Raw genomic sequence first — 12,385 nt, forward strand, 5'->3', positions numbered from 1 at the left:
AGAGAGTTAGGTATTTAAAAATGGAAGAGTCTATGGCAGAGTCATTATTTGATCGCTCTTTCATACCGAGTTTAAATATTTCCTGAATTCTTCCCTTCCTTTGACTACCCACTACCAATGCCTTTGTTTGGGCCCTTGTCTCTTCTAGCCTAACTTATTGGAATAATATTCTAAATGGTCTTTGATACCTCCAATTCAGCTCTCCTTCATTCCATTTCTCACAACACCAACCTGAGAAATCTTAATGTATTATTCTGATCATATCACTCAAAAAGATCTAATGGGAACATACTGCTTACTGAATACAGAATCAACCTGAGTCCTGGCTTTAATTAGTTTAGAGCTTGAGCTTTAAGCTCATCTAGTCCAAGGCTCTCATTGCACAGATAAGGTAATGGAAGCCCACAGGGAGAAGTAATTTGCCCAAAGTCACAAAGGTCTCAAATGACAGAGGAGGGATTTGAACTCAGGTCATCAGATTCCAAATCCAGTGCTTTCTGCCATAGCCTCACACTGCCTGATTCCTCCCAAACTCTCCTTGCCCCTCCTCTTTTTTCAAGGCTCAAGTCTAGCTCCTACCTTTTCATTGAAGGCTCCCCTGACTGGCCACCTCTGGAACAAAAGGATCTCTCCTTCACACTCATCTCCAACTCCATTTGTGTATGTGATTTCCCCCCAAGGTAGAGAAAGTAATGTGTGGTACAGTGGGAAAAAAACACTGGTTTTAAAGTTCAAAGGCTCGAGTTCAAATCCTACCATTGCCACTTACCCCTTGTGTGACCATGAGCAGGTCACTTCCCATCTTTAGGCCAGTTTCCTTCTCTGTAAATGAGGGGGTTGAATCAGATGACCTCTGTGGTCCTCATATTTATATCTCTAGTGCTTTGTGTGCCCCTAAATAACCATTTGTTGAATGAACGAATGGATGTGAGTTTCGTATCAGATTTGGAAGGATACCAATAGCTGAGGAGAAATGCAATCCAGGCCAAAAGAATGACTTGTGTCATGGCAAAACTGAGAATAGGCTGGTTTTCTGTGGGAGATCATCTGGCTTGGGCTACGAAAAAGCATCAATGGTTAAGATGAAGTACTTGGATTTGCTGAGTCTAAACCAAGGAACAGGATGATAGGCAGAGCTGAAAGGAGCCTTCAACCTCATCCCCTTCCACTGCTCATATTTTACAGATGAGGAGACTGAGGTCTCCCTAGAGAAGAAGAGGTCGCAAAGGCAGTAAGGGGCAAAGATGGAATTTGAATGCAAGTCCTATCACTCCAAATCCACGACTTTCCCATCATGACATAATGGCTTTTTGATAAGGATGGGATATGAGAAAAACAGTGTTTTAAAAAGATTTTAGCATGTGGAAAGAGTGGGAAACAGGCAAAACATCTGGAAAACTAGCACTTCCACGAAAATGACAAACTTTGTTTTGATAAAATAAGTTTCAGGTATGAGCAGATTATTCATCTAAAAATATCCTACAGGCAAATGGGGATGTCAGAATCAAGAAAGGGTGAAATGGGTGGTTAAGCTGAAGATATACTGGAGATCTGAGGGTCACTCATTTCCTAGACTGGAAGCCACACAAACTAGTGAGTACTAAAGAGCCTAAAGATATTAAAGCAAAACAATCATAATAGGTAAGTGGTTTATAATACTTATGTCATCAATGAAGCAAATGTCTAATGTGCTTATATTACTTTTTTCTCTATTAAAAACTGTCATGCAAAAACTTCAACATTTTTTGTTAACTCTGTAAGCCAAACAAAGGAATATTATAAACTAATTATTATCATACATCCATATAGACCAATAAAGTTTAAAAAAAAAAGCTTTCAAGAAACTTAATGATCCAATTCCATAACACTCTATTCACTGAACACTAGTATATAACAAAATATTTATAAAATGATTCATTAGGGTACAGATTCAATACTTCTCTTACAGGGTGGGAAGGCCCAAATGAAAGTACATTACAGTAATATTATTGCAGTTCAATATAGAGTATTACTTTTGTCTTTCTCCCAAACCTGTAAGAACTTGCTTCATAATAAACTGCCTGCTTGCAATACATACTCTTTCAGAGAAATCCATCATCCTCATTTTCAAAAACGGCAAATTAAGGAGAGAAAAGGGGAAGAGGGAAGGAAGAAGCACCCATTATTCTTGACACTTTCTCTTTGACAGTCAAGGCTGGACCAGGCTCTTTTAGGTTGTCATCAATTATCTGGGAAACAACTAGTAGCATTTTTCTTCAAAGGTACATAACTTAATTTTGTGTAATTGCTAAGAATTTAATGTTTAAGTAATAGGACTTAAGTTTACAAATAAAATCAGTTCTGCCACAGAGGTCTGAGTAGTTGTATTTGAGTTTAATTAAAATTGGATTCAGGAGCTGGGATAAAGCTTCCAAATTGCATACTTCTGGGGGCAGCTAGGTGGCACAGTGGATAGAGCACCAGCCCTGAATTCAGAATGGACCTGAGTTCAAATCTGGCCTCGGACACATAACACTTACTAGCTGTGTGACCCTGGGCAAGTCACTTAACCCCACTGCCTAGCCAAAACAAAACAAAACAAAACAAATTACATACTTCTAATTCTGTCATCCCACAAAACGTATTCTGGCTGAACTCATCAGAAAAAGGGAAGCTCCTCTTTTCTTATGGTCTAAATTGCTGCCTGCACATAATTACCTCCAAATGTATTTCTTTGGCTTTACTTATCACCACCAACAGTATTACTTTCCTTCAATTCTTCTGTTGGGTCTTAAATTTAATTTCTCAAGCAAATCACCCTCAGCACACAGCTTGCTTGTTTCTATCACTGTCTTTACATGTGCCAATAAGCCAGCTCCTCATCACTCCAACATAGACTTTCATATTATTTCTAACTTACTTTTCTGGGGAAGTATTTCTTGGGTTAAAGTATTTCCTGAGTTAATTATAATTTCACTAGTCCTATGCACAGAGTCTATACTCATCATTTACATTCACTTGTATGACATTTTGGTAAATGTTTCAGGTTTATCAGTGAGTAGAGACACTCATAGTATACTAAGTTCTCCTGGCTCTGTCAATTATTAGAGGGGTAACCTTAAAGCAAGCTACTTTTTTGAACCAGAGTTTTTTCTTTTATAAAGTGGAGGGATGATTACTTGCTATGTTTACCTCAAAGGGTGCTTGGGACAATCAAATGAGAATAATGTGAAAGTGTCATAAAAATGATAGCATACCATACAGATGTCACATATTATTCTAACATACTAGATGACCTGGAAAAGTCTTGAGTCTTTTTCCACATACAAATGTTGTATGTTGTATAAATCTCATTTTGAGATCCACAAGGGCACAGCACAGGCCATATTTTCTAATTCTTGGACCCCCTTACTTATCCAATAGTACCTAGAAACGTTCGACAAGTGTAACAGCTCTGTTAAACTTTTTATTTATACAAATTATTTCTCTGTGCAAAGTTATATGATAATATATGATAATATAATACTTTAGTAAGGAAATCTGCTAGAACTTTCTTATTCCGCAATTGCCATAGGAATTGTATATCAAACAAAATTGAGATGGTTAAAGGCTTTATTACAATAACAATGTCCAGTGATAAAGCTTCCCAATAAAACAATGGGGAAAGTGAAAAGCATCATCCCTCCAAAAGCTAATGTTAAACTGTTTTATATATGCTACTCAATGGGCTTTGGCTGAGAGCAGAATATTGTACTTACTAAAAATAAGGGTGAGGCAACAGTATTACTGACAGGTTTTTTTAGATAAGGAACCCTAATGAAACTGATCTAGTTCCTAGTCCAGAGCAGAACCTAAAAGAGAAACTGTCTTACAGAAGCTGCCTGTGCGAGCAGCCCAACTCACCCATGTAGTAAAGAGGGAAAGGGGCTGGGTTTAGAGTCAGAAGATCAGTGTTCACTTTGTGTCTCTGACACTTGCTGCTGTGTATCCTTGGGCAAGTCACTTAAACTCTCCAGGCCTTAGGTTCCCTACCTGTAAATGAAGGAGTTGGACTAAATGGCCTCTAAGGCACTTTCTAACTCTAAATCAATGATCCTAGATGCTTCCTACCTTTAGTCAATCTTCTCCAAACCTGAACAGACTGTGATTAGTTACATAAATAAAGATGAAAAGGAGAGTTGTGCTGAATACAGAAACATAAGTAATCCATGTTAGCAAAGTGTGAGCCAGTGTCAGAATCTTTGGGGGATAGTGCAGAAAGACAAGGTGCTCAATGTGCACATGTAAGGATGCAGTGGGGTTAAGACTGCAATGATCTGCAAAAGGTTGAGGCAGATGGAATAGGTAAAAAAGCAGGACGAGTGCAAAGGGGAAAGGCAGTTAAAGGGGTATAGAGCGAAGGTGGGGAATCCGTGGCCTCGAGGCCACATGTTTCCCTCTAGGTCCTCAAGTAAGGCCCTCTGACTGAATCCTTACTTAACAGAACAAATCCCCTTAATAAAAGGATTTGTTCTGTAAAATCTGGACTCAGTCAAAAGGCCTCACCTAAGGATCTAGAAGGCCACATGTAGCCTCAAGGCTGCAAGTTCCCCACCCTTGGTACAGAGCTTGAAACATCTGGTGAATGTCATTCATTTAAGTTTCATTCAATTCTGACTTACAAGCAAATGAAAACAAAGTACTAAGTAAAATTCTTAAGAGAATCTAACAATTTTGAAAACACAAAAATCAACAGTTCCAAAGGATGGAACCGTTTAAACTTTTCCCAACATTTAGTAAATATGCATTACATCTTGGCAGTTAGAGAAGCCCCAAACTGTATGGGTATTAGGCCAGTTCATTCATTGCATAACCTCTTATTTTTTTGATGGGCTCAAGCTCAATTCTAATACATTAGGAAAATATATTGATACTGATATTTCTAGAGTAACAGCTTATGTTTTTATTTCCATTTCATTTATCAAAACTTAAACAATTACATTCTATTCCATTTTGTCTTACGGCATATTGATAACTTTTAAAACACAGCATTCAACATATTATAGTTATCACATATAATTTCAAAGCAATCAAACATTTAGCAGAAGAATATAGCCTACCTACCTGAAACAAGGAGACAGAGACCCTTCATGGAGAGCAAACTACCTTGACCGGAATTTAGGTTATTAAAGAAGTACCCTGGTTGACTGCCTCTGTTGTGAGGGCACATGGGGGAAGAGGCCCCCAAACTGTAAGTAACCAAGGCCCCAATTGAAAACTGTATAAAAATAAAGTCGTTCAACACAAAGTCCATAGATTGCCTTTGACCCGCTTCCATCTCTTTTTCCAGAAGAGCAGGGAGGCAGTAACGCTGGAGAGCACTGGCCAAAGAAAGTATACCTGGATCTGCTGCCTGAGAATGAGCTGTGTCTAGAAGACCGACTAGAATAGGAGCTGTAGGATGAGGACCTGGACCGGGATCGAGAGGAGCCAGAACCAGAGTATGATGATGAACGAGAAGATGACCTGATAAAAGAAGGGAAGGAAAAGTCATTCCATCAACTTAAGACTATTTGGTTACTTAACTTTCAGGTTTTTGTATTTTTTGTTTATTTGGTTTTTGTTTTTGTGGCAATTGGGGCTAAGTGACTTGCCCAGGGTCACACAGCTAGTAAGTGTTATAACCTTGGTTTTAAACAGCATTGTGTTCTCCCCAGAAAGTATGTAATCCATCTTCTATTTAAAGATTTACGGGCACAACTCAGTCAAATCCATTTTTACAAATTTTTTTCCTCATAACATTGAGCATAGCTTGTCACTGTCCTCTCATCTATCTCACCGTCCCCACCCCCCAGCCCAAACAAAAATCTAGACTCAGAATTTTAGATGCTTTTTCATAGAAAGCATTTAATATTATATTCTCCAACACACTAAATTTCTACCAGCTGTCAAACACTGGTCTTAAAGGGGCAGGGGACCCATTGGTTTTGGTAGCCTTGCAAGAGAGATTCTATGTGGCTACTACTTTCATTTAATCCACAAAACCACCCCAGATGTTCTTCACAACTTTTGTGCATCTGGAAAACAACTTCATATATGTTTTACTCACAAAAAAAACCCTAGTCCAAAATAAAAACACAGCAGCTGTTACTAACAACAAACAAAATATCTAAAGAAGATAATCCAGGAATAACAATGCCTTGTATCCTAAACTGCACTTTCCCAAAAAGTGCTCTTTTTACCTGGAAGAATTGGACGCGGATGCAGATGAGGCAGATGTTTTTCGACGCCTCCGTGCACGGCTCGGAGAAACTGATACACCAAGTTTCTTCTTAGGGGACTTCGATCGTCGCCAAGGATCCTTCCATTCATCTGCTCTTTTCACCTGTGGGCCAGCTGATGTGGTTTCCTTCTTTGGTGGCTCAGGCTGACGGCTGAAAACACACAAAGACCAACTTTAATAAAGAACAGAGTTCTCCTACTATAGTGTGAGACTGATATTCCAAATATCTTCTACTCAATTTATCACCTTTTTGGTCAGAGGCCAACTTTGTAAATAAAAGGCAAAGCTATCTAGAAGCAGAGAGACACTGTCTCTTGGAGGAAAATTATCTTTTAAAGGGAGATTCACTCCCTCCATTGAGCAAAGTGGTACAGGATTCCCTTATCTCTTCTAACCCAATGCAATAAAAGTCTTGTCTATAAAATTAAAAATCCAGCCATACAAAATTTAAAATATAGAGTATTATATTATATTAAAGAGATAAGTTTTATTGCTTCAACAATCAGTAAACAACCTAGCTAAGCCATAAAACCTAAGAGATCCTAAAAAAAATTAAGCAAGCAACTAGGAAACATAAAGTTTCATAAAGAACCATGAACATAGGAAGTAAGATTCAGGGGTAGTAAGAGTTGATAAGGAGAAGATATTCTACAAGGCCCTAAATACAAACTAATCCATGTGACCAGTGCTGACTTGTAAGTTATAATGAACTTAGTGGACAATGGCTTAACAAACTGACAATAATGAAAAATAATTTGATGAAAGCAAATCTCAGCTGTGAGACCACCATGAGCACTCTGTTGGTTGTGGTATGAAGCTCCCAGGGACTGAACTGTTCTCCAACTGAATATCCTGACAAACAGGTTTAGCTGACTAAAATAGTTCTTATAATTAAAGATGTGGTTGAGGCACAATGTTTGAGGAAAGGCAGATGCCTAGAAAGTATGACTTAGACCCCAGGATAATAAATATATTCTGACAGAGCTAGGTAGTACCACAGTGCTAAGAATAACAGTTTGGGATTTGGGAAAGCTAATGGTTACAGACCCCTAAGGAAAAAAGTTCTAAGATAATCATTTATAGAATGTTATATCAGATGAAGATAGTCAGTGGGACAAATGATCAGAACAAAAATGATCAGTGCTCCATTTTTTGCTTTTGGGGCATTCTTTTGTTAACAGCAGTGATGGGATTTGCTTAATTAGACAACAGGTATTTGTTCAGTTCCTGCCATGTGCTTAGCACTATGCCAACACTCAGGGAACACAAAACTTTAGATATAGGTATAACACCTGAATTAACCTAAATACACATTACCACCAAAATCAATACTTAAAATTTCTCTTATCTCAGCTGAAGTCCCTAAACCATTGCTACATAACCATATGTCCTATTGTATTAAAGTAATAAAGGAAGGAAATGAAAAACCAGATAATTACATTCTGAGAGAGGTCATTTAAAAGGTTCTTTTGCCTTTTTACTTCTGGGATTGTCATCTTAGCCTAAACATTTAAACAGGAAGTTTGTGTTTCATAATCAGGATTTGCCTTAATCATTAGAGAGTATTTCAGTCTTGCTAAATAGTAATAACAAAGGGAGGTGGGAAAAAGAAGGGAATTAGAGAAGGTAGGAGGCTCTTTGCTCTCCCTGTGACTGGTCCTAAAATTTAAAACTCTATGCTATAAGAGGGAAGGCAAAAAGAGCTTTGGCTTGTCTCCATGATCACAGTCAAGTCCAAAGAGACTATTTTAGATTGTAGACAGACTGGTTAATCCAGGTTGTCTACAATCCTTCATAGAGTCAACATTTTCACATCAGCAAGAATTTCCCACCTACTCTGTGGATAAAACTATTTGAAATCCAAATGAATCGGCTGCTTCAATAGTAGCAGTGCGGAACCCAGAAACTATTTGTACACAGTCTTCTTCTCACATAGTTACACTGCAGGAAATTCTGGATATACTCCAAACACTCTTACCAACAATGTGAGAATTGGGACTCTGATGACAAGCAACTGAAGAGGTACTGGATTTTCTATTGGCAGAGATAGTGAAGTAGTAAGTATCTTATTCTCAAGGGCTGACAACTTCAAGAAAATAGCAAACAGGTCAAAATAGCAAACAAATCATTCAAGAATTCATCTCTGTAGGATATCCTGCCAACTGCTACCCAATGAACATGAAAGCCCTTTGAAAAATAATTCCAAAAAACCTCAAAAATGCTCTCAGATCTAGATATCAAATGGAAACTGTACCAATTTTGGTGGCAGATCATATTTTTTAAGCAATGAACAATTATAAGACCAAAAACATCATGAAGACAGGCAATGCCTTTTTTGTCTTTGTGCTATATTCCATTTCCTTCTAGATGTATTATCCACAACAGGCACTTAATATATCCACAAAAGAAATGAATATAATACTAGATTCTATTTGCTTTGTACTTTTCTTACATTTGGGATTATTTTCATACATTTAAAGGGTTTTATTATGAGGATACTACTAAATTAAGCTCATTCTACCATTTATCTTACTTTATGGAAAAATGTACTTGACATATCTTTTATCTACTTTCACATGAGTCAGCTACTACCAACGTAATACTCTAAAGCTTAACTTGAATAAATGAATAAAAATAAAAACATTTATTAAGTGCTTCCTTTATGCCAAACATTATGCTAAGCACTTGAGATACAAATAGAAAAAAGGAGACAGGGTGGCTCAAGGAACTCACACTCCAATTAGGGGAGACAATATACATAAAACACTTCTGCTGCAGAGCAGACAGAAAGGCCCACAAGTGCTAAGGGTGCTGGGGCAGGGCAGAGGGTAATGACCAGAGAATTTTAGGACACCGAATCAGGACGGATAGCAAGGCCTAGAGATCCTCCTTCTCACTGGAAGGCTTGTAGTTGGTGACCCTAAACTCATCCAAGTGATGTGAACAGCCACGTTCAGCCATGCTGCTTTTTCTTTTGGCTACGATGAACCCTGAGTAGAGCTTCCCTTCCTAGGAAAGGAAGACAAAGGGAAAAGAACTTTCATGGGGGAGAAATCTCAATGATGAATATGAAAGAAACAGGACAGGTAAAGGAGGGAATGGCATAGCACTGTATATTAAGATCACATCAGTAGATGTGAGGAAATCCAGGAACCATGGATTGGGAAACATGACTGAGGATATTTTGGCAAAAGTCAAAAGAGGGAAAACCAAAAGTGATTTAGCCATTGGAGAATAATATAGACCACCTAGACAGAAAAAGTAAATAGATAAGAAGAAGTGTGGGAAACACAGAGTTATGACATAATAAAGACAGAGAATTTTACTCATCCAGAAATCTGTTCAAGTTCTCTCTTCCAAAGGCAGAGTAGCTCATAACATCTTGATTTGCTTTGGTGATGATTTCATCCTTTAAAAGGTAGAAGAAGGATATCAACAAGGGAAAATTATATTCTGGATCTGATTCTCACTAACAGGAAGGAACTGGTTTCTGGGACAGAAATGATGGAAACCTTAGTGGCAAATGTCAATTCCATCCTAGAGTTTGTAATAAAGGAGAAGAAACCTGGGCATGGTTTGACATGAATCCAAGATTTTTGGAAAGCAGATTTCAAACAGTCTGGAGGAAAGGTCTAAAATCCTCATCTAAAATCCTTTGGCCTAAAATGCTTTAGGGGAAGTCAGTCTAGAAACGATGGGATGACCTTAAGAATAAAATTCCAAAGACATGAAGGAAAATAATTCTATTGAGGAGAAAAAAAGGATTTGTTTGGTGAGACGAGTGTAAATGCACATGGAATTAATCAGTCAATTGATATCTTAAAAAAGAAATGTAAAGAAGCTAGAAGCAATGCCAGGTAACAGGAGGTGTCTTGCTTTTGCAAAAATAATATCAGAAAAGTGAAAGTTCAAGAGTGAGCTAAGGACAATAAAAGTGTTTTGGTTTTTTCTTAGCTATACTGGGAGGAGAAGGATCAAAGAAGGGATAGGATCTTTGCTTAGGATGGATAAGATAACTGACAAGAGAGAGAAGATGGAGCTATTTAATTCTTATTTCATTTCTGTTTTATATGAAGAGAGTAACCACCTTTACACTAGAATCACAAAACAAACTGATAGCTAAGTGAGAGATCAGAAGGGAGTATACCTAGTTTATTTGATGACTTCAAGTCACTTGGCCCAAGTGAATTACATCCTTGGTTCTTAAAAGAATTGGCAGATATGTGATCATTGAGCCATGATCTGAAAGATCATGGAAAACAGAAGAACCACAAAACTGGAGAAGAGCAAATGCTGTTCCCAATTTTTAATAAAGGAAAGAAAATAGAGTTAGGGACTGCAAACGTTAGGCCTCTAAGTTTGATTTTAATTCCTGGAAAAATTCATATTAGCTGAAAATAAAATGTTTTAAATAAACAACAACTCAGGTCATGACAGATTAGTGTAATTTCCTTTTTTTTTTTTTGACAGGATAACTAAACTAATAGATGAGGTGAATGATGCAGATTATTTACCTTGATTCTAGCCAAACTTGTACTAAAGTAGTTCATGCTATCATTCTGGAGAATATGGAAAGGTATGGGTTTGACGACAATGTCAACAGATAGATCCTGAATTGGTTGGATGGACTGAACCCTGCACATGAATACCCAACGCAGGAATCCCAGACCAAAGGGAAGCCCATAGTTTGTTCACTCTGAAACTGCAGAACTTCCCAGTAATCATCAGTCCAGTAGTAATCTACTGGAAAATTCCAACCAGGGACCAGGTGACAGGCATCTTGATCAGACCCAAACCAGGGTCAGGAACTTGCAAAGCTCAAACCAGGAGGTCAGTGAGCAGACTTTGCCCCAGATCACATCACTTTTAGAATACAGAAAGCTTACTGGTCCCCAACCTGAACTGTCCTTGAAATCCTGAAATAGCACTACACTTAATACTCTAAGAAATCAGAAGGACGCTAAGAGGGGAAGGGAAAAAACATATATGCTAGGCCCTTTACCAATACCATCTCATTAGATCCTCACAACAACCTGGGGGAGGTAGGTGCATTATCCACATTTTACAGTTGAGAAAACTGAGGAAGACAGAGGTTAGGTGATTTAATCAGGGTCATACAGCTAATTAGGTGTGTGAGGCTGCATTTGAACTCAGGTCTTCCTGACTCTAGACCCAGCCCTCTATCCACTGTACCACTTAGCTGCCCAAGAGAGCAAAAGTTTAGCCCAGAATTCCTCCCAGAAGCGTGAAAAGCCCAGCCCAGTACTAGCATAAAGACAAGAAGTGGGCTATAAAATGATCAAACAAAAAAGAATCCCATCATAAAGAGTTACAGACAGGGAAGCACAAGGTATGAACCCAGAAGAAGAGAATGTCCCCAAAACATCTAAAAGCAAAACCTCAAACAAAAATGTAGCCCGGGCACAAGTCTAAACAGAATTCCTGAAAAAAAGCCAAGGCAAGAGGTTTTGGGAAGGTTTAAGAGCTAAAAAATTATTTTTTAAAAAGATCTACATATTGGTCAAGAAAGATGAAAGCTGAGAAAAGACCATTGGATTTGGCAATTAGGAGTTCACTAGCAACCCTGGAGAAAGCAGTACCAGTTGAATATAGTTGGAAGCCAGACTTCAAGAGTCTAAGAAGTGAGAGGTGAGGAAGTAAAGGCAATGACTGCAGACAGCTTTTTCTAGGAGTTTGGCAGTGAAACAGAAAAAAGACACAGAATGATCATAGCTTGAGGGCATAGAAAAGACCAAAAGTTTGTTTATGTACTTTTTAAGGGAGGTATATATTTGGGCATGTTTGTAGACAGTAGAGAAAGAGCCCATGAATAAAGAGAAGTATGTTTCATCAGTCTTTTAAAGCCACTACTGTTCACTGCTTTGATCAGTCATTTTTCTTCCTAATTTACTATTGTTTACTGCTTTGATCAAGAGTTCTGAGGTCTTTCAGAACTGTTTTTCTTTGTAAGTCATTATTGTTCATTGCTTAAATCAGACTTCTGAGGTCTTTCAGAGTTATTTTTCTTTATAATACTATTGTTTTTATTGTCCAAATTGCTCTCCTGGTCCTGTTCACTCTGTTCATACATTCCTTTCCCTACTTCTCTAAATCTGTTATATTTATCATTTCTTACGGAACAGT

At 37.9% G+C, this 12,385-nt stretch overlaps 1 protein-coding gene across 7 annotated transcripts in view; it reads right to left on the bottom strand.

The window, feature by feature from the left end:
* Nucleotides 1-12,385, bottom strand: part of ZC3H18 (zinc finger CCCH-type containing 18) — an 81,519-nt gene that overhangs the window by 24,711 nt on the left and 44,423 nt on the right. For all 7 annotated transcript variants that reach the window (XM_020989171.2, XM_020989174.2, XM_020989173.2 and 4 more), the window contains 2 exons: nucleotides 6,201-6,392; nucleotides 5,359-5,484 (listed from right to left, as the gene is read on the bottom strand). In XM_020989171.2, coding sequence (XP_020844830.1) covers nucleotides 5,359-5,484; nucleotides 6,201-6,392 — 318 coding nt within the window. The remainder of the gene's footprint in view (nucleotides 1-5,358; nucleotides 5,485-6,200; nucleotides 6,393-12,385) is intronic.

The sequence above is a fragment of the Phascolarctos cinereus genome, unplaced genomic scaffold (genome assembly GCF_003287225.1).
Source record: "Phascolarctos cinereus isolate Bilbo 61053 unplaced genomic scaffold, phaCin_HiC Scaffold_2;HRSCAF=192, whole genome shotgun sequence".
Taxonomy (NCBI): Eukaryota; Metazoa; Chordata; class Mammalia; order Diprotodontia; family Phascolarctidae; genus Phascolarctos; species Phascolarctos cinereus.